Consider the following 23,447-nt stretch of genomic DNA (forward strand, 5'->3'; position numbering starts at 1 on the left):
GTAAATCAGTTTATTCTAGCTTATATGGGACTACGGTCCAATGGGTGGGCTCCCACAGTCGCCTCTAGGTTCAGACAACCTAGCTCTAGGTTCAGATAACCTAGAAACAGCAATTTAGAACAGTTTAGCTATACTCAGTATTTTACTTTTCAGTTGGCACTGTACTGGATTAGATATCCATTGGGCTGGGCTCCCATAGTCGGTCCCTAGGTTTAGATAACCTAGTAGCTCTACTAAATTCGGGACTTGCAACCCCGGGTCTAGTTAGAGATGTGCGCATAGCACGTACAGTTGCCGGGCCCATCAGCAGCATGTTTAGTATTTTCACTTATTATATGTATATGGTTTTCAACCTTTCACAAATTAGTTCGTGAATTCAGTACAGTTTTAGCAGTAGCTCAGTTCTTAGTATCAGCTTACTTTTTCCTTGTGAATATGCATGATGACTTTATGTTCAGCTTTAGATATGCCATGATTGTATGCTTATATGCCATGTCATGCTTAGTTTATTCCGTATATCCAGCATATGCTTTCAAACAGCATGATATAAAATCATATTTGCATCGTTGCATGTTTTTGTGAGGTAGATGGTTTCTTACTAAGCTTTTTAGCTTATAGATACTACTTTTCTTAACTGCAGATAAAGGTAAAGGAAAAGTGGATCAGTAGTGGTGGCTGGAGGGCAATGCTATCAAGATGTGTGTGGGCAGGAGTTGGAATAAAGATCTTTGGGATCTAAACAGTTTTACTTCAATATTAGCACTTTGCGTTTTAGTTTCATTATTCAGTTTTGGTTGTTAAGTGTTATGAAATAGTAAACCATGCACTATGTAGTATGCCAGGTTTAGTTTGTTAGTAATTATGTTAGAATGCTGGTTAATAGTTGTTAGAATGTATTTCCATTGATTTTAGAATTGTTGTGTGAGATTTTGGCACGCCAAAGTGTTGAAATCAGAGCTCCCGGGCGAAATCAGAACTCTGATCGGTCTCCAGACTAATCAGAGCCTGGGCAGTGCCACTGGATCGGTCAGCCGACCGATCCAGATAGATACAGTATACTACTGTATCCTCCTGGATCGGTCAGCCGACCGATCCAGCGCGATACAGTAGCGTTCCAGGCCGGTCTGCCGACCGATCCAGCCACACCCGGATCGGTCTGCCGACCGATCCAGTTGGGAACAGAACGACCGCAGCTCCGATCGATCTGTGGATCGATCGACAGGTCAGTAGGTAGTTGGGAAGTTCAGTTTCTAGTCCCTAGCTCAGTTGGGATGTTTAGATTTCCCTCCTTAGCATATGTATACCAGCAAAGAAGGTTTTTAGACCTTTCATATCAGTTGTATCCGTCATTAGTAGAGTAAAATTTTAATTAGCCCAGCTTTCCGCGCAGTATAGCACAGCATAACTATAGCGATCGGCCTTACAGCCTAGTACCCAGAAGGTGGGTCGTTACAAATCTGGGTTCCTAAATGGTTTCATCAAAGAAAAAGTATACCTAAGTCAACCACCAAGATTTGAACACCTATAATGTCACGCCCCCAGAAGAGTCCCTGTCCGAGAAAATTTCGGCAGCATCTCCCCTGTACGGCGGACAAACAAAAATTTTCTACAAGCACTAAATACTCAGCCACAGGCGGCTGGAATCATAACAATAATAAAAATCAATCACCACGCAGTTTATATATATATTCAGCCTCTGGCTGACACAACACGCAGTAATAATACTCTGACTCAAAAACCACCCTACTCAACTACACTCGTAAAGCTCAAAATCGACAAACTCACCTCTTCTGCCATCCAGGCAGGCATGTAGTAGAATAAAAACCAAATCCAAATCCATCAATATAATAAAATCTATATCATGTCCATAAGCAAATAAATCCAAAACATAACGAGTTCAAACAGTCTAGAACAGAAAGAAACCAAAGAAAACCAAACATATCCTGGAGGTCTGCAGGACCAGCACTACGTGCAGTGAGGACTAGCGACTGGAACTCCCTCCTGACAGCATCAACCTGAAAATATCAACAATGGAGGCGGGGTGAGTCCAACACTCAACAGGTACAGTTGATATGCAAAGTAAAGAAACAACACCTAGCACTAATCATGCGTACAGTCTCCTGATAAGAAAGATAAGAATGCATCTGAAATAAACAGGAGAATACTGTACTAACCAGGTCCTGAGTATAAGGTCAAACAGTCCGAGGGATAAGGAAATCCTGTATGCATGTCAAACATAGGTATCCAAACAATATGCAGCATATAAATGCAGCAAACACAAACACAAGCAATAAATGCATCATGTATATGATGCCAATGATGCGTCCTGGTCACCCCTGACGACGATCATCTCATACAAAAGTGAGGCCGAGTGGGTAGGGTCATGACAACTGTACACTTCGTCACTACTCCTGATGAGTGACCGAGTGGACGGGATGCTGTCGGAGTATACCTATCCTCCTACCCCAAATCATAAATGGGGGAGCGCAATGCTCTCATCTCCCGGTACTCAAAGACGGGGAGGAATCCCTGCCGGATAACACGTTGTGTCACACTACCCATGAGCGGACCAACGGTGCCTAACAGAGTCCCTGCTGCAACACACTCAGCCTAAATCGACCACTAACCCATGAGTGGTGGTGTGTGCAGATCCATGTAACTGGCGATGTGCTCAACAATAATGGAGCGGACTATCGCACAGCATGCAATCATGCAAATGGTGCATGGCACTAACCACAAGAATATCCTGACCTAATCCACATTTATATAAAAATGCATCAAAGGTCAACGAATCCAAAACAATCCAAAGGTATACAGAAGGTAAAAAAAACCTAGGTCCTGAACATGATCAAGCATGGTATATCACTACCCCTATAAGCATGTATAAACAGGTAAACTATACCTGAGATGCAAAACCAATCAATCAATCAAGCATGTAAGATTTGGGTAGTGATTAATCGAAACAGATAAGAAACACAATTAATACAACATGTTAATTTAATTACTAAGCATATCAAATGACATAAGTCAAAAGTACCCGCCTCCGATAAAATGGTCCAAATCTGACTCCGAGATACTCGTCTCGCGTCAAAGTCCTGTGATATCAAACATACATTTTTATTTAACTACAAATTAAACGAATAGCTAAATAAAAATCCTTAAGAATAATTTAGGGAAAAACCCTAAACCATAATCTCGACCTTCCTAAATTAAATCCAACAATTAACTAGGATTAATTTTCTTTAACCATAATCATAACATTAGATTAAAAATCTAAAATTAATCCAATCTACCAATTCCCAACATAAACCTAATCAATCTACACAAAGCTCAAAACCCTAAACCTTACCTCAATCCACAGCCTTGATTGTTGATCCCCACACAGTTTGTTGTTGCTGGAATAGGACTGCCGACTACTGAAATTCAAGGTAAACAACTGCTGGACAAAATAATAACAATACCACAGTGATCAGCCCCACAAATTCAGCACAAACATTCTAATCAAAAATCCAAATACCCCAATTTCCATAATAACCTAAGCACCTTACCTTACTTTTCAACAGGGATGTTGCTGCCGGAGAAAGGTAGTCGCTGGATGGTGATCACCGGACCCAAGAAAAGGCCTTAGAACAACACCTTGCAGTTTTTTTTTTCCTACTGATCGGACATCAAACATGAGATCAAAATGGAGATCACAATGCAACAACAACCTATTCTTCTTACCTTGCTGTCACACTGTCGAACCACTTCTGCTCTGAGAAGGAGGCAAGGTTCGGAGGTAGGGCACAGGAGGCGTGACCACAGTGAGGAAGAAAATGTGGAGGCAGTACCGAGATGGAAGAAAGACTCGCCACTAAATGCTAGTGAACCGGCGCTAGGGCAGCAAAAGGTGGTCGGCGTCGGCAGAGGAGAAGAATTGGTCGGCTTGGTGCGTCGCCGGCGGCTAGGGCACCGAGACAGAGAAGAGGTGAGGAGATGGCCGGCGTCAGTGGCAGAGATCAAACTTCCGGCGATGCTAGGGCTTCGGCAGCAGGGAGAAGAAAACTGGGACTGGCTAGGGCACGCTGCTTCGGCTCGGGGGGAGAAGTAGAGAAGAGGAAGGAAACCGCCGAATGGTGGTTAGGGCAAGGGAAGAAGGCGCGCGATCGGCGTCGGGGAGAAGAAATGAGGAAACGGCGACACAAAGAAAAGAAAAGAAAAATAAATAAAGAAAAAGGAATTTAGAAATTCAACTTTTCCTCATTTACATGGGGTAGCCTAAACAGGCTTTTCCGGACCCCGTTTTTATCCCCGTCAACTCATCCGTACGAGCTCCGAAAAATTCCCAAAAAATTTCCATAAATTCCGGAAAAATTCCCTTATTAATATTCCCTATTTTTTTTCCGGTATTTTACATTCTCCCCTACTAATAAAAATTTGGTCCCCAAATTTCGTTATCTACCATCAGCACATACTAACAACAGATATAGAGTATAAATGCTTAACGGTAAATAAATCACATACCTCAAGTGAAAAGATGGGGATATCGAGCTCGGATAGTGTCCTCGAGCTTCCAAGTAGCCTCCTCGTCCGAATGATGCTGCCATCCGACTTTAACCAGCCGGATGGTCTTGTTCCGCAACTGACGCTCTTTCCGGTCGAGAATCCGTACCGGAACCTCCTCATATGTAATGTCAGGCTGAACTGGAACTGGAATATCTGCCAGCACATGTGTCAGATCAGGTACGTATCTCCTCAGCATCGATACGTGAAATACATCATGAACGCCTGACATCACTGAAGCGCAGTAATCCTCATCACCACTAAATTGTATGTGGGGACTCTTCTGGGAGCACAGTTATACGATCTTTTGTTTTCGTATTTTGGATGTTTGGGATAACCTGATACCAATTTATTTACTTGGTATCAGAGCGCCAAGTTTGGAGATACTTGTTGGATTTTTGTATTATGGATTTTCGGGATTTATCTGATACCAATTTATTTGGTATAAGAGCGGGTTATGATACCTGCTTTTGGTGTTCTGGAGATTTATCGGATACCTGTTGTTGGTATTCTGGATATTTGGGTTAGCCAGGTTTGCGAGTCAAACTGGGCATTATCGGATTTTCGATATGGTTATGTTTCGGATTTCCGTTTCGGATTTATGTACGCTCGGAATTTTGAGGTCAAATTTGGGGACTGGACAGACGAACATCTCCAGACGGCAAATAGGTATGTTGTTATTTTATGTTGGTTATATTGGTATTGATATCTGTAATTTAATTTAACAGATATGAGACGATCTACTCAGATTCAGCGAGACGCCGGACGACCACGCGAGGACCACGGATCTCCGGATATGCCGAGATGCCCATCGTTAGTGAGCCCGCTACCGTGATGCACTCGGATGCAGGAGCATCGAGCCTCAAACCCGATAGCTCCCGTAGAGATACCTACTTTGGCCACACCGACGGTATCCACACCTACCCCCGTACCATCAGGGGTACCATTAGTGTACCCGACATCCGCTCCAGCGCCTCACGACGTATTCAGTGCCGCCACCACTTGGATCTACAAGTATCCTATACCAAGGGCACTGCACTCAAAGGCTGAGCACTGCTCCACATCCGTACCTTTTCCCACTGCACTCCAGCTTGCCACCATTTTGTTCCCGACAAGACCATCGACGGCTTATGCTCCCAGATATACAAGAAGACCGGAGTTCCTCCTCCGTTTATTCCGCACCACCGTAGTATCAACTCCAGAGCCCGCCAGCCTCGCACCGACACACATCGATATTGTCATTGACGAGCTAGGATTCCAGACCGGCCGAGTCGATGAAGACTCGCTTCACTCTTTTCCGCGGAGATCTCTATCCGAGTATGGCTCGTCATGGATAGAGACTATGGAGCGACTTTCTTCTATATGGCTTGCTCCGAGTGGGAGAAAGCAGAGCTGGCTGCTTACCATTATGAAGCTAATGCCTCGTGGGTTACTCAGCGTTCTATTATTGGTGAGCGCAACGTCATATGAACCAGAGAGGCTTTTGAGAGCCGCTTTTCCACCGTCTATCGATGTCTCACGATGATTTTATGAGTCCGAGGCGTAATAATCGCCGCTGACCGAGTATAATATCAATTCCTCCGCTGGCTCGCTTTTGTCCAGAGTTAGTTACGGAGGATAGACTCGTATGATGCAGTTTATACAGGGATTGGATGGTTATCTGCATGTAAAGCTTGCCGATTGGGATTTCATCTTACTCGATGCATTGAATCAAGCTTTGATGATAGAGTTAGCTCGGCAGATGATATCCTGACAGAAAAGAAAGCATACGGTCGACTTGTGGTGTCCAGAGACACAAAGCATGTGATGCCTCGTAATAGTCATAGACGGTCAGTCGGTACTGGGCGCCTCGTAGGCCTCGTAAATCGTATGTCTTCTTCAAGACGCTCCCGGTTTTCTCAGAATCGCAACCACCTTCCGTGATACTCATTGTTTCAGATGTGGATCCAGAGATCACCTCACAGCCTGTTTGCTTTTATTGCAAACTGCCTGGGTACCAGAGCCGAGATTGTCACCAAGGCTCAAGACACGGCCCGGAGGGTCAGTCGAGGGGACACCTAGTCACTGTATATCGAGGAGGGCAGAAGCCCAATCTTCACAACACAATAGGAGCAGCCCCTCCGCAACAAAGATTTGGCATGCTTGGACAGAGTACTCAAGGCTTCCAGCACTCCGCAGTTTTGCTCAGGACCTTATTATCCGACTCAAGGGCGACTCGCCATACCAGACAAGATCACCACCATCCTCTCGCCTTATCCGCACATAGTCCAAGATGGCAAGTCACCTACCGGCAAGATTACCACCTCCTCCTCCACCGGAGACTGGTCGTGTTCATGCTATTACCGAGAGGATGCTCCGACGGATCCTTTTTCCGCGTACGATTTCCATTTATGCATTTACCGTTGATATTTTGATTGATACTCGTAGTTCTTTTATATCCCGTACCTTTATGCGGGAGATTGGTAGATTACCCACCGTTAGGTTGCGGCGATTGACTGCCTCCTACCGTCCGGTGATACTTTAGACGCCACCCAGAGATCGAGGTTGCCCGTTAGACTTTGGCAACATGATACTTACGGTAGATCTTCTAGTATCGAGATGGTCGAGTTTGATATCATTCTTGGTATGGATTGGCTATCGGTATATCATGCTACCGCTGATTGCCGACGAGGGTGGTCACCTTTCGGCCTCGAACCAACCCTCGTGGAGTTTCACCGCATCGAGACGACAGCATCTAGATTATTTCGCGATTCAGCGCAGGTCGCCTCACTACCGCCATGGTTTTCGTTGTCGCTGATCGATCGAGATGAGTAGTTCGCAGCCTCCGACGCCTCGCTGTCCGGAATACCCGATGTATTTCCAGGAGCGCTGTGTTTGCCTCCCAAGGCTAGTGGAGTTCGCTATTGAGCCGATTCCGGAACCGTACCGACATCGAAAGCTCCGTGATCGTATGGCACCAAAAGAGTTGAATGAGTGAAGGTTCACCAGGAGCTTTTAGACAGGGATTCATCCGCCTAGTGTTTCACCATGGGGTTCTCCATTTGTCAAGAAGAAGGACGACACCATGAGGTTATGTATTGACTACAGACAATTGAAACCATCGTAAATAAATATCCATTACCACATATTGAGGATTTGTTTGATCACCTGAGGTACTTCAGTGTATTCTAAGATTGATCCGCGATCCGGATATCATCGCTGAGAGTCGAGATTCGATATCCGAAGATGCCTTTCCGCATCGGATACGGTCATTATGAGTTTTGGTAATGCCATTTGGCTTACCAATGCTCCAATGGTGTTTATGGACTTGATGAACCGCATCTTCTGGAGTATCCGGATCAGTTTGTTATCGCTTTCATTGATGACATATTGGTCTACTCGCCCGAGGAGGAGCATGCACAAGATCTTCGCACAGCCTTGGAGATTCTTCGACGACATCACCAGACGCCAAGTTCGCAAGTGTGCATTCGGTTATCCTCGCTGGTTTTCGGGACACGTGGTTTCTAATGAGGTATTTCAGTTGATCCTCGGAAGATCGAGGTCACCGGCTGGGAGCACAAGTCGCCAGAGATCCGCAGCTCGATTGGCGGATATTACCGACGCTTTGTCGAGGGCTTCTATTGCTATGCCGCTGACACGCCTTACCGGAAAGGCGTGAAGTTTATATGGTCCGAGGATTGCGAGACCAGCCTAAAGCGGAGATTAGTGTCGGCTCCAGTTTTGGTTTTACCTTCTGGAGAGGATGGATTTGTACTTTACACCGACGCGTCTCTACAGGGTTTGGGCGCTGTTCTGATGCAGCACGGCAGGGTAGTCTCTTATGCTTCTCGTCAGCTGAAGGAGCATGAGAAGAACTACCCAGTTCATGACTTGGAGTTAGCTGCCATCATCTTTGCTCTGAAGCTTTGGCGTCATCATTTATACGGTATCACATTTGAGATTCTCACTGATCATAAGAGTCTCAAATACATTTTCACTCAGAAGGAGCTTAATCTCCGACAGAGGAGATGGATGGAGTTCCTGAAGGACTACGATTGTACCATTAGCTACCACCCGGGGAAAGCTAATGTGGTTGCAGATGCACTCAGCAGGAAGTCCAGAGGGACTTTAGCTTGCCACCGGATTTCGGTTACGGATTTGATTCAGAGTTTTTCTGAGTTAGACCTGGAGGAGCAGGGACCGACAGAGCAGGGTATTCTGGTTACCATGGTTGCTCAGTCGTCGATCAGGACGAGGATCCGAGAGGCACAGGCCAGTGATCAGCATTTGCAGTTTATTAGCAGTCAGATAGCTTCCGGACAGCAGACCGAGTTTACACGAGACGAGGAGGGTATTATATTCTTCCAAGGCAGATTATGCGTACCTCAGTCTCATCCGGTCTTACAGGAGCTACTTCAGGAGGCACACCGTTCTCGATTTGCGATCCATCCAGGCGGGACCCGTATGTATCGAGACTTGAGACGTTCCTATTGGTGGAACGGTATGAAGAAAGACATCGCGGATTTCGTAGCTAGATGTCTTGTTTGTCAGCAGGTGAAGGCTGAACACCAGAGACCTGCAGGATTACTTCAGCGGATTCCTATTCCTGAGTGGAAGTGGGATCACATTACCATGGACTTTGTGGTAGGGTTGCCGAGGACACGACGAGGCCATGACGCGATTTGGGTAATCGTTGATCGATTAACCAAATCAGCGCACTTCTTAGCGATTCGGAGGACTGATTCCCTGGATCGATTGGCAGATCTGTATTGCCGGGAGATCATCAGACTACATGGTGTTCCGTTGAGTATCATTTCGGATAGAGATCCACGGTTTACGTCTCGGTTCTGGCAGAGTCTGCAGCAGGCCTTGGGTACACAGCTCCGTTTCAGTACAGCTTTCCATCCACAGACAAATGGACAGTCAGAGCGGACCATTCAGACGTTAGAGGACCTACTGAGATCATGTGTTATGGATTTCGGAGGCAGCTGGGAGGACCATCTGTCGTTGGTAGAGTTTGCCTACAACAACAGCTTCCATTCGGCTATCCAGATGGCACCGTTTGAGGCGTTGTATGGTAGACCTTGTCGGACACCCGTCCTTTGGGATGAGGTTGGAGAGGCTCAGTTGTTGGGACCTCATAGAGTTCAGCAGGATGCAGAGTTGGTCCGTACTATCAGACGGAGGATGTCAGAGGCGCAGGACCGCCAGAAGAGTTACGCTGATCGGAGACGTAGACCACTAGAGTTCTCTGTGGGCGACCATGTATTTCTGCGAGTTTCACCCACGAAAGGGGTGAAGAGATTTGGCCTCAGAGGTAAGCTAGCTCCGCGGTACATTGGTCCTTTCGAGATCTTGGAGAGGATCGGAGCAGTAGCTTACCGACTGGCACTACTCACCGTCCCTGTGCGACCATGAGTGCGCCTGTGGTAGGAGCACCTAGGGCACCACCTAGCGAGGAGATTCTGAGATTTGTCTGTGGTATGATTCGTGGTTACACAACGAGGACGTTGTGTCTTTAAGTGGGGGTGATTGTGATACCCCGGTTCTGAGATTCTAGTTAAGTATGGCTTAAAAGGTTAGATGGTACTATCCATATCACCAAGGTGCACCTTCCTTTTCAGAAGCCCAAACTTAAGAACTCCAAAGTTAAGCGTGCTTGGCTTGGAGAAATCTGAGGATGGGTGACCTCCTGGGAAGTTTTCCAGGGTGCGTGCGAGTGAGGACAAAGTACGCTGAAAGGACCTCCGGTGGTCTGTGGAGCTAGTCATCAAACCGATAGGCAATTCAGGTAGTGTTCTCGGTTCGGTTCGGGTGGGGCCCGCCCGAGCCGGGGCGTTACATATAACATCCTAACCATGTATTTAAATTTAAAAAAGACATTATGTGATTTAAAACAAGCTCCTAAAGCCTGATATGAAAGGTTATCAACTTATCTAATATCAAATAATTTTAAACATGGTCAAATTGATGCTACATTATTTATAAAAATACATAAAAATGATATATTTATAGCACAAATCTACATAGATGATATAGTATTTGGATCAACCAATACTAATTTTTTTTAAAAAAAAATTATAAGTCTAATGGAAAAAAATGAAATGAGTTTAGTAGAAAAACTGTCATTCTTCTTAGACTTACAAATAAAATAAACAAAATAAGAAAATTATGTACATCAAAACAAATATACCAGAGAATTAATCAAAAAAATGGAATGGAAAATGCTAAGGAAAATATTAACAAACAAATATTATGTTAGATAATGACACGGAAGGAAATCTTGTAAAACTAAAGTATTATAGAAGTGCAATAGGAAGTTTGCTTTACCTAATTAGTAGCATACTTGCATACTACTCGCAGTAGATATGTGTGCAAGATATCAATCTCGCGCTAAAGAATTCCATTTAATAGTTGTTAAAAAATAATTAGATACCTTAAAGAAACATTAAATGTAGGAATGTAGTATCCTAGGATTAATAGTTTTGAACTTAGAGGTTTTTTTGAATCATACTATGCTAATTGTAAATTAGATAGAAAAATTGCAAGTGGTGGCTACTAATTTTTGGGATGATCTTTAGTCAGCTGATTTAGTAGAAAGCAATACTATGTTATATTATCAACAACTGAGGCAGAATACATAACAATGGGAGAATATGTAACATAACTTTTATGGATACTACATACATTCAAAGATTTTGAATTAAACTATAAAAATGTTAAAATATTTATTGATAATATAAGTTCAATAAACTTAATAAAAAACTCTATGCATCATTTAAGAACAAACACATAGAAGTTAAACATCATTTTATTAAGGATCATGTAGCCAAAGGAAATATTATATTCGACTATGTTGAGTCAAAATCAAATATGTTTGACATATTCACTAAACCCTTACTTGAGGCTAAATTCAACACTCTAAGAGATAATTATGAATGTGTTTAGTAGAATAGGATTTCTTATTATACATGATATTTTATTTACTTATATGCAAATGGAGCTAGCCTAAACTTAGAATTCATGAAATCATATATCTAGGCAACCTTTGCATCTCACAGACACCTTAGATTAATATGTTTGTGTATCGAGTCACGTAGATGGATATGAGATGTTAAAACTTGATCCCTGATTCTAGATATAGACAAGTGCATCAATATGCACCAAGGGGGTATCATTTAAAATTAATCACTACTATGACTAACTCCAAACTATACTCGATGATCATTCAATATCAATTGAGTTAAGGAAAAGTGAGTTAGACATTTCGATTAAGGATAATTTTTAGATGAATTATTATTTTAAAACAAAATATTTTTTAAATAAAAACTTTGAAAATTAATTTAAAATGATTTTTTTAAAAAAAAATCTAAAATTTTCTTTAATTTAGAAATTATTTTTCTCTAAAAAATTATTGCAATGATCCCTATTTTGATATGTCAAAGGGGGAGAGATAAGTTTAAAGTTGAACTGAGAAAAAAATAGACTTAGAAAATTTGAAATTGTGGAAATTAAACTTAGACTTAGATTGAAGTTTAAGTTAGTTATTTCAAGCTTGTTAGACATTCAACTTAAACTTGAACTTACTACGCACTATTTCGGCTAAAATTTAAGTTGCTAAAGTTATCAAGACTTGACATAGTTTAACTTAAACTTTAACATTGTGATCTAAATTTAAGTTAGTTAATCTTCCTTGCTATAAGTTTAAATGCTTTGATTTAAGTTTAAATTTCTTGAAAGCATGTTATTTATTAGAGAAGGTTTATTTTCTCTAACTTTAAACTGTATTGCCAAATATCAAAAAGAGGAAGATTGTTAATACAAACAACACAAATAATCTAACTTGTATTTTGATATCTAGCAAAGGGTTTAAAGTTAGACATTATGTGCTTGATATGAGAGTCATGTATGAATAGCACGTAACATGGAAAGTCCTAATGGGTCAGGAAGATCAGAAATTAAGCATCGGAAGTTCTCGTGGGTCAGGAGGGCTAGACACTAAGCAGTGGAGTCTTAGTGGATCAGAAAGACTAGATTTTGAATTGAAGATCAGATGAGTTGATTTGACAAAACACTTAATGGGTCAGCTGGACTAGACATCAAGTAAAGAAGGAGGTTATGGTGGGTCGATCAGACAAGTAAAAGATGAAGTCCAAGTAGGTTAGAAGGACCAAATGTTCGATGGATAAGTAAGGTAAGTTTTGGAGAGACCTTTTAGTCTTGGAAGACAGTGAGAACGTGTCCCATTTGGGACAAACCTATGCGTTGATTCAACTAAAGAAACTAACAGAGATTTCTAAGTCGAGATCATATAGGTTTAACTGTCAAAATAATTCATACATAATTATGTATTTCTAACCCTATTTTGCAAGATTATTATGGTGCTTGTGATAATTTTACTTTATAGGAAAATAAAATCCTTCATGATCGAAGGGTTTTGTCAATCGTACAGGGTGGTTTGGTCAGAATGAAGTAAATTCGAGCTCAGAAGGAAATTCAGTCGATTAAATATATTTGAAAACTAAGGATCAGTCGACTGAACATATTTAGATACTAAGGATCAGATGCTATCAGATCAGCCAACAAAGGAATCATTTGGAGTTTAGTCGATCGATCAAGCTGATTAGTCGACCGATCAAGCAGATCATGCATGATTGATCTGGTCGAATCAGAGCAAGCAAGAAAGATCATGTTCAGTCTACTGATTCAGAGGTTTAGTTGACCAAAAAACCCTAAAATCAAGCACAGACATGGCAAGATTTGATTGGGTTCAGTCGACTAATATGGTGTTCAGCTAATCAAAAAGGTATATAAAAGAGCTTTGGGATCTGAGACTTAGAACAACAATCTTCACACCAATCTAAATATTTCATTCTTCGTCCAGTTCATGCAAGCAAGTTCTATTGGCATGCCAAATCTCTTGGACAACCAACGTCGAAGTTCTACATCTTCTTGTTGTCGATAACTTTGTACTTGCATTTCATTTAGTAGAGGTATAGTAAAATTGTTACTACCCTCTATCTTGTAACAAAATTTTCTCCTCCTCCAAAAGTTTTTTGGAAGAAGAAACTTTAGTGAACTGCCTATTCGACCAAGGGATGATAGACCTTAGAATAGTAGTCATTGGATTGTGAACCAAGTAACCTCTCAAGTTCTCATATTTATTTTTCCACTACATTTCTAATTTTGAAAGGTTTTTGAAAAGAAAATAAAGTTTTCAAAAGCATGATATTCACCCACTCTATCGTATGATCTGGTCCTAAGAGGGTACTTTCCTAAAATATAAAATTTCCATAAAAATAAGGGATTGTTACCACCATACCATGATCATGTGGAAAAACATGATTGGGACATGTCGATTGTTGGAGGTCTTGGCGAATAGCACAGAAAAGCATGGTCGTGCTTAAAAGCACGACTAACCTGTGCTTCCTTCTAGAAACCCATTTGTAGATCCGTTTCACCCCTAACTTTTCAAATAATGCACAACCATATCAGGGGGCATGATAGATCATGCATCATGTTGGATTCCTATATGATAAAGCTAATAAATATTTAATAATCAACACTCCAAAACAATAGAAAAGATTTAAGATTCCTATATCAAAATAGATGAAAACTCAAAAACACCAAACTAACAATTAACACATAAAGAACAACAAATAAATATGACATATATTTTCAAAATGTCAAAATCTAAAGGGCAAAATGGGAGAGAAGCAAGGAAAAATGTATACCTTCACAAGTCACAAGATAAAGGAGGAGAAGATTTTTTTTTTTTTTTTTTTTTTTGAGAAGAGGCCAAGAGGCTGTCAGCTTTAAAAATGATTGGAAATAGGATTTTCTAGTTTTTTATTTTATAAAATAAATTTATTTTATTAATTTATTTTTAAGGCTGGGGGATGACCCTTCTTGCTCCTTTTTTAGTCCGCCCCTACAAAGGGGTAGCATATCATTTCCATCCATAACAACCATTTTTTTCGCACTACACTTTTCTTTTCACACATGTTTTTCTATAATTTTGATTTTTCCAAATGAATATTATGACCCTAATGCTTCTCCGTAACTAAAATGCAGTGAGGCTCACCTAGGAAAACAAAAGTACTAGTCATGCTCTATGAATTATAACTATTCTCGAATAAAAAAATATAAAAAACAAGTGAAAACAATATAAAGATACTAGCAAATAGGTCAACACTAACATTTTTTGACTCAATAGTGCTCATGTCATTTTACCATAGATAGGAAAAAAAATAAATCACTAAAGATACGAGCATGCTTTTCATAAAAACATAGAGTCCTTCATGCTAATGTCATACTATAAGGAAGGGAAAGGGGCACACAGACCCTGCTTCACGCCACACAACCATGGCATAATCCATGTGGGAAGAGAGGAAGGGTTTCCCCCTTTAGGAAATTTGCTGTGAAGCATAGTCGTGTCCTCCACCAGTGACCATTATGCCACGACCGTGCCTCGTAGACACGACCGTGTTTTTTAGCAGCCGAGACAACCATGCACAACCATTCCCCATTTTTCCCACACGGATTATGCCACGACCATGCCCATGGCACGATCGTGGCATAATGGCCATTGGTGGAGAACACAACCGTGCCTTTAGGCATGACCATCTCTAGAATGGAGACACGGTCGTGCCTAATAGGCACCGCCCTGGCGTGAACTTGGCTATAAGAACGACACGGCATGCCTCTTAAGCACAACTAGAGTATAAAATATACTGTAGAGACCCGGCTCAAAAGACATGATTGTGTGCTCGTGAGGCACAACCGTGTGTGCTACTGACAGCTACTCCAACATCTGATTTACTCTATTTTTACTCTAAAAAGTGTCATGTCAATCAAAATATAAATAGAGCAAATTTTCTAACTAAAAGAGTGGAAGTATAACATAATAATGAAATAAGGTACGATAAATATAAATCATGCTAAAGAAATATAAATAGATGTGGGATAAATAATACCTAAAATATACATAATCTACCCATATAAGTTATAAAAAGATCTCATCTCCCTCACTAAGAGTCTCACCTTTAGGACTTCTTTCATCTTTTAGGAGTCTTACCTCTATGACTTCTTCAGCTTTCCAAGAAGCCTCGCCTATGATTCGTCTTATGTAAAGAGATCTCACTTAATTTGAGTCTTCCTCATCAACACCTATAATGCAAGAGCATCCTACCTATTTCTATTGGACGTCTCCATTTATCAGGGTCTTCTAGAACTTCTCCATTTATCAGTCAACCTTGTTTGACTTGAACTTCTCCAACACCCATTGAACTTCTTTATTTGTCCAGTATATAATCAAGAATCAAGCTTAACCTACTTGAACTTCATCAACCAATTGCACTTGCAATTATCTATCAAGTTTTCTACATTTGCACACTTAACAAAACAGATCAGAGAACACAACATTAACCTAACTTAATTTTATCAAACATATCAAAGACAATATAATTGAACTCAATCACTTGGGATATTATTGCACTACAATAATATATAAAATTATATTAATACATCGCTTACAAGGAGGAGCGAATCACGCACTAATAAAAATAAAATGGATACTAAATAATAAATATGTCCCAACCAACTTTAGCAACTATTATTACACCATATGGATCAATTAAAAAATAGTCAAACCAGAGAGTAATTCAATGATTAAGCATATTTGAAAATTTACCTATTCAACAAGTTAAATTAATTGTCCAATCACGATCCAAGAGTCACATAATTCTGCAAAAAAAAAAAAAAAAAAAATCATACGTTGACCTTAGGCATCCCACACGACCATCACATAAGAGAATATTTCTCCCTATTTGAATCGACCCTTGCTTCATTCTACAACTTTACCATGTGATAACTAACTTAACCAAGCTCTGGAGGCATCCAAGAGTCATGCAAGAAGGTAGAAGAGATCGAGCAATTTGTGAAAGCTCCTACTTTACAACCATCAGACATTTGACTATTAGACTTCCGACTAATAGAGACATTTGACTATTAGACTTGCGACTGATAGAGCATCCCTGCAATTAATAAACCCCCTAACGTGACTCATTTTGGATTTGTAATCCAATGAATAGAGATGAATACACAGGTCCCATGTAAATAAAAAAAAACTTCTAACCTTTACATTTATTGTTTCAATTATTATGTTAATGGTCATATAGCATTCAATTATACCCACATAGAGTCTTGGCCATATAATAGGAACATAACTGAAGTGACATATTTTTCAACTCTGGTAATGATAAAAGAGTCATACCTTTTTGTGAGTGCCATGAAATTGAGGAAAGCAAAAAAAAAAAAAAAAAACCGAACGAACAAACAAAAAACATAGGACTTAATATCGTGAATTGTAATCCTTTCTATGTCTACGCAAATGATACTTGGAAAAATCACTCAACAGTAGCTTAGACTCATGATCCAAACATACTCATTTTGAAAATCTCACTATAAAATTCAATTAGATTGCCATTCAAAAAAATTTCATGTATACATAAAAAATCTAGAAATCATGATATTTATTATGATTGGCATCATCTAAAAGGAAGTAACTGCCAATCATTTACTTAAAGAAGGGAGTGACTTAACACCATACCAAAATATAACTATTCAAATTACTCGTTTAACTTCAACTTATCATACTTTGTTACCTCTAAAATGAGTCATTTAATTAGTATTTTTTTTTTAAAAAAAAAAAGTTATAATTTATAGAGGTAGTTATTAGAATTAGTTTTTTCAATTATTAACTAGGCATATCTTGGAGTAACCTTTTAACAATACATCAATCAATCAATAAATGAATTCATTACGAACTAAAATCTTTCACTGTTGAAGATCATTCCGGTTATCCCTTTCCTCTATTTCTTATAGTCAGGATATGGGTTTATTTCTATCATGACTTGCTTTAATTGAAATAATGGAAGTATTCAAATCCAAATTAAGACTCTTCATAAGGACACATGGAGTTCCATTGTTTCCTCTCAACAATTGACAAGGAGCTTTACACCCTCTATAAGTACAAATTTATAACAAAATATTGTATGTATTTAGCTTTGATTTCTTCAAGCATTAGGTATACCAACAATGTAACAAGTGCACATTACATGAATTCTGATGGGACTTCAATATGTTGTTTCATACTCCAGCAAAAACCTTTTTCTTTGTACCAAGAGCATTCTTGTCAAACAGAGTTTCTAAGGACCTTGGTTTCATGTTCCTCACTCGCCCATTCTCCTTCAGCAGTTCAGCCAACCTCCTCTTCTCATCCTTTACATCTGGGCTGGCCGTTCCAAGCTTTTCCTCCCTCAACCCAACAACATACTCGAGAATCTCAATGGCTTCATCATACCTGCAACCATGTTTGAGCAAACACACCCTTTGACCATAGGCTACTTTAACAAAATAGGAATGTTGCTATTTCTGGCTATAATGAAAAGACAAAATGTAGTAAAGGATTAGCTTGGGCCTTTTCTCATCCCCCTTTTGCTGAAAAAAAAAAATGGTTTCAACTCAAATACCTCTCCGTATTTTAAATTTTATAAGTTGATCTCTTCATTCATCTTTAAATATAAAATTGTTGTTGTGTGATTTAGAGATCACGAATTTGGATCTCAAAAGTAGCCTTTTGCTAAATAAATAAATAAATAATAAAATAATTGTATATAAAGAGATCCTTCATCGGGATCCCGTATTAGCGGAGCTTTGTGCACCGGGCTGCCGTTTATCTTAAAGAGTTCATCTTTCCAATTACAGGCTTTCATTTAAAACTTATCTTTAATTACCATCTGCTAACATCCCACAGTAAAGCAAGCAAGGAAAGAAAAGGGTGAAAAAAACATAAAGAAGTAAAAGGGAAGAGACTCTAAGAGATGATATTCAGTTAGGGCAACCGAGCAAAAATGAAAAATTGCTTTATTAGGCTGGTAGAAGTCTATTTTCTCATTCTCTAATTATGCTAGGCAGTTGTTGACCCACCTTAACAATACATATTATATAATTAACACCAAATTATTCCTTTTGGGGTATTTAGTAGAAATCATGCTGACATTATCCTCCTTTTACCAGAGTTTCTGGTTGCAGTAACCATAGAGAGGGCAGATTATTGGTGAAAAGTGAAAGAAGGAAATTAGTGAGGCAGAAAATTATTATGCATTTAATTAAAGTGCAAGGAGCTAATATGGAAATGTGCATGTTCGACAATACAGAAAGCTTTATGATATAAACTAGAGAACATGTGTAGTATCATGCTGATTCGATGATATTGTAATACTCCAAAACTAGCAAAGCAGCTTTGCTTTTCCTAGGTTGGGGGTGCAATTGAATCTCAGTTGTGTTATGAAAACAAGCCATCGATAGAAAAGGGACAAATGACAGTCATTAATGAATGCATACCTTCCCATAGCATCATAAGCACCTGCTAGATTGCTGTATACTCCTAATGTGTCTGGATGATAAGGACCGCACTCTTGTTCAAGAATGCTTCTGGCTTCCTCAAACGATTTCGCAGCTTCACTAATGGCCAACCTCCGAATGCAAGAAAGCCCCATCTGGTTCAAAACAATTCCAAAGAAAGCAGACTTCTTCTCTCCACATGCTCGTAACTTGGTGATGGCATTCTCCAATGAAAGGTAAGACTCGTCATAGTTTCCTATAATGTAGTGCAGAACCCCCATCTGTGCTTCAATTCCAGCAATGGTGCTCTGTTGACCCGGACAATTGTTATACATCTTCACAGCTTTCTGTAGTAACTTCAGTGCCTCTTCAGGTTCATTCATTGACTCAAATATAGATGAGACATTCGTCAATCCAGTAGCAATTTCCTCTGATGATGTTCCAGCAATTGGTTTATTATATATTCGAAGAGCATTTTCACAGTAGCATTTTGATTCCCTGAACTTTCCTATCCTATTATACAAATCAGCAAGATGTACCAAGACTGAAGCAACAGCGGGATGGTTCTCTCCTTTGGATGCCTTGAATGCAGTGAGTGCTTTCCTGTATGATAGCACAGCTTCATCATATCGTGCCAATGAGAGGTAGATGTCACCTATGCTAATATCTACTGAAGCCACTTCAGTTTCCTGACCATTAGACACCAAACCCATGCTAGCCAAGACTAAATGCTCCAAAGCTGCTTCATGGTCCCCCTTGGTATCACAAATGAGACCCATGAGTCTCCTATCTGCTGCCTCTTCAACAGATGTGGTTTCCCCATTCGCTTTATGGACATCAAGAGCCTTCTGGCACAACCTCTCAGCCTCTTCAAATTGCAGTGCTTGAACATGAGCTTCAGCTAAGTAACGACAAGTTTCACCAAATCGGGGATCCAAATCGCCCAAGGCCTGCCTCTGAATTTCTAATCCTTGCTGGTAGCAATATATTGAACTCTCTAGGAGCCCCAACATAGCATAAGTGTCACCCAGCTGCATATAACCAGAAAATTTGGCAAGAGCATGCTCTTGGCTTTCTTCAGGAACTGGGATCTCCAGAGATTTCTGAAGAACAGGAACAGCCTCAGCGAACTGTCCCATGTTGCAATAGATTGCTGCTACAACATGCAAGCTTATGACCAAGTCTAAGCTTGGTTTCCCACCAGTACATTTCTCAAACGACTTGGCTGCTCGAAGAGCATATTTCAGAGCTCTTTTTGAATTGTTTGAAGCAATCAAATCCTTGGCATGCTTAAGAAGGAAAGGCCCAAGGTCAGGGTTATCCAGCCCTCCTTCAGATAGATCATCAGACCCATTATCCGAATTTGCCTCTCTTGTAAAATTCTTATTCTGTTTTTCCATATGCCTGGCTACATAACCACTCTTTGCCACAGTTTTAACATCCTTCTGTGGTGATATTCTTAAGCCATTCTTTGCTGCAGATTTATTATCCTTCTGTAATGTTTTTAAACCAATTTTTGCCACAGTTTTATCATCCTGATGTGGTGATATTTTTTCCTTTGTGGAGGATTTTAGACATTTATCAGGGTTGTGTCGAAACTGAGGAGGTCTTTTCAGCATCTTTGAGGATCCAGAAGATATATTGGAAGGCAGGGATTTAGGATTACTCTCAAGTTTCTTTTCAGTCGCACCATTTTTCTTTTCAGTCGCCCCATTCTTCCTTTGGTTTACTACTTTGGCTGCATTTCTATCTTCTTCCTCTTCAATGGCTTTAATAGCATGGCCACCTACAAGATGACACAATTCTGAGTCAATCCTTGACTCCTCACTATCTGAACCATAGCTCTGCCGTGACACTGATCCATCATAAGAGCTTTCCAACTCGCATACATTGTCATATAACTTCTCAATTGATGGCTCTTTTAAACTATCAGTTTGAAATTCCATAGCCTCAGTCACAGAACTGTTCATGCTTTGAGTCCTCGATGACATTGGTGTGGATAAATTTTCTTTGGCATCAGAAGAAATCATGTTGCGTGGCATTTCATTTAAACCCACTTGACCCTCAGAACTCCTGGCAAGGTAACAGAAAATGGCAGGTTGAACCAAATTAAAGGAGGATGTTCCAAGGCGAACAACTAGCGGGGATGGACAAATAATATTTGAAGAGGATTGTGCAAATTATCTTATTTCCTAACATAGGAAGAAGGACAAAAATATTTGAACCAAGGAGTCACTCGAAGAGAGTATTTCATTATCGTTAATTCCAAATCAAAAACCACAAAGAACAAACAAAATTTGCAGTATTCTTGAATATATATTAAACGAGGATTTTAGAACCGTGTAATGATTGATATAAGGGATCTAATGATGAACGGAAATGATCACAGCCTAGAAGACTGTTCTACTTGAGAGACTGTTCTATATGCCAAAGAACCTCGGCCTTTCATTGTTATATAGAAGTCATCTCGAAAAAGAACAGAAAAGAAAAAAGTTAATCTAAATGAATGAATAAACGGAGTTATGTACAATTATTCATTTCGCAGTGGGAACGTGTTCCTCATCTAAATCCGGATAGGCCTGATCGACGGACAATAGGAAGGATTGTCTCCGAGAAGGAAATTTCCAGATTATGAAGGGGGAAAAAAAAAAGAAGAAAAAACTCGGCTTTGGAGATAAAGATTTCTAGCACCAAAGAACAACTCAAGCCGAAACCAGATAAAGAAACAATATATCTACATATATAATCCAACAATTAAATCTGAAGAATCGCCAATACTATTTTCAACAATTCAATCTTCCTCCGCATTCTACCAGAAATCCAAAAGGTGAAGCAAATTAAATTAAACAATAGGATAGCGAATCTCATACCCTAAAATCCCGGCGCCATCCGAGGCATCACTGCATGCAGTAAAGGAATGATCGGCAATTGAGCACATAGAGAAGAAGAGCCCGGAGGCGGGAGGGGAGGAAGAGGTTGTTGCGGCAATCGGCACTGCGAGGAGGATTAGGTGCGAGCGGGAGGGATTTGGAGAGGAGCGAGGAAAAGGAACGGTTGGAAGATGGCGATGCCTCTCCGCCCGCCCATTCCCAACGACCTCAGAACACGAACCGCCGTTGGATGCATACCACCCATTGCCGTGAAATGGACGGATGCGATTGGTCCTGTTTCGTGGGTGCGTTGAACGGACAAAATTAGAAGCTTGAGATCGATTGATGGATGGGTGGCGGACGCAGCGGAAGAGGATGTAGTCTAAAAATAAGTTTTGTATTAAATGAGCCGTTGAAAATTTTCTTTTTAAAAATAGTAAAGAATGTTTTTTTTTTTTTTGGAAGATATGTGTGCCGATCAATCACGCAACGGTTCAAATGATCAATCAAATATTAAGGATTAAATTTTAAAATAAGTTTTAATTTATTTTAATGGTTAATAAAAATTTTTATAAAAATGAGTCAATCATCCTAATGAATTTGAGAATGAGAGAATAGAATGATAATAAAAACCTAGATAAAAAAACATAAATGTAAAACTCATTTAACGGCAACTGAGCACGTCTGACTTGCTAATAATAGCAATAAATGAATTTTAGGTGTCCAATTTATAAACAAAATTTATCAATTATCAGAATAAATTATAAAATATTCACAACAAACAACCTATCAATACAGAGTTCTTAGATCAATCATAAAAAAAAAAAATCATTCATTAATTCATTCAAACTGAGATATAATCTTGAAAAAAAACAGAAGCGGCTATTTTGTTACACCATTGCCTAGAGATGGCACAGTAACAACGGCAACAGAATCAGATGCACTTGTGGATATTCACTTTTATCTTCTTCTTACGCAAAACAAATTGGCCAGAGGTTCCAATCAAAACTTTGCTTGCACGGGGGACAATGGAAAGTCTCTGCGCAATAACAGAAACAATGCCATAATAAAATAATAAAATTGTGTTGTGTTAGCACCTTGGACATGTTTGATTATATAAAGTTGGTGCTCCACGGATGAAGTAATGCCAATTGATATAACGGATAACTATCGATTTTGTTGATTCACACATAAATATTCAAAATGATCTTCTAAATCCTAGGTATTCTATAGAATGCTGGGAGATATGCAACCAAACTCGACATTTAGGAAGAAATGACATGATCGTAAATTTTTATTGATCAAAAAATCCCTCCAAAACAATTAAACATATATTTAAATAATCAAAAACTAATATGTAAAAGACTAAAATATTCTAAAAACCTAACTCGACAAAATAATAAAAAAATAAAATTAATCTCCCATTCTCGCATCTTCTAATTACACTTTTTTCACAAAATTTTGGTTATATATTCATTTCATTTACAATCTCTTTGGTAGAAATCAAAGCAGATATGAATCTTATTTCTCTATAATCATTAAAAAAAAAGAAACAAAAACTTTTAACTGATCTAATGCAATAGCAATATTATCTTTATATTGTAAAAATTTATTAACAGTATTAACCACAAATAATATATCATACCAAAT

The 23,447-nt window shown here is 39.6% G+C and overlaps 1 protein-coding gene across 2 annotated transcripts; it reads right to left on the bottom strand.

The window, feature by feature from the left end:
* Positions 1-1,953: 1,953 nt before the first annotated feature.
* Positions 1,954-22,035, bottom strand: LOC122041973 (protein KINESIN LIGHT CHAIN-RELATED 1-like). Of its 2 annotated transcripts, none has more exons than XM_042601875.1 (3): positions 21,798-22,035; positions 18,928-21,000; positions 1,954-2,015 (listed from the first exon to the last, which is right to left on the bottom strand). In XM_042601875.1, exons 1-3 carry the CDS (start codon positions 21,863-21,865, stop codon positions 1,982-1,984), a joined length of 2,175 nt encoding a protein of 724 aa, XP_042457809.1. In that variant the 5' UTR covers positions 21,866-22,035; the 3' UTR covers positions 1,954-1,981. The 2 variants fall into 2 exon arrangements, with proteins under 2 accessions (XP_042457809.1, XP_042457808.1); XM_042601874.1 differs by lacking the exon at positions 1,954-2,015 and adding an exon at positions 17,460-17,884.
* Between the last annotated feature and the right edge of the window lie 1,412 nt (positions 22,036-23,447).

Source organism: Zingiber officinale, chromosome 2A, assembly GCF_018446385.1.
Source record: "Zingiber officinale cultivar Zhangliang chromosome 2A, Zo_v1.1, whole genome shotgun sequence".
Taxonomy (NCBI): Eukaryota; Viridiplantae; Streptophyta; class Magnoliopsida; order Zingiberales; family Zingiberaceae; genus Zingiber; species Zingiber officinale.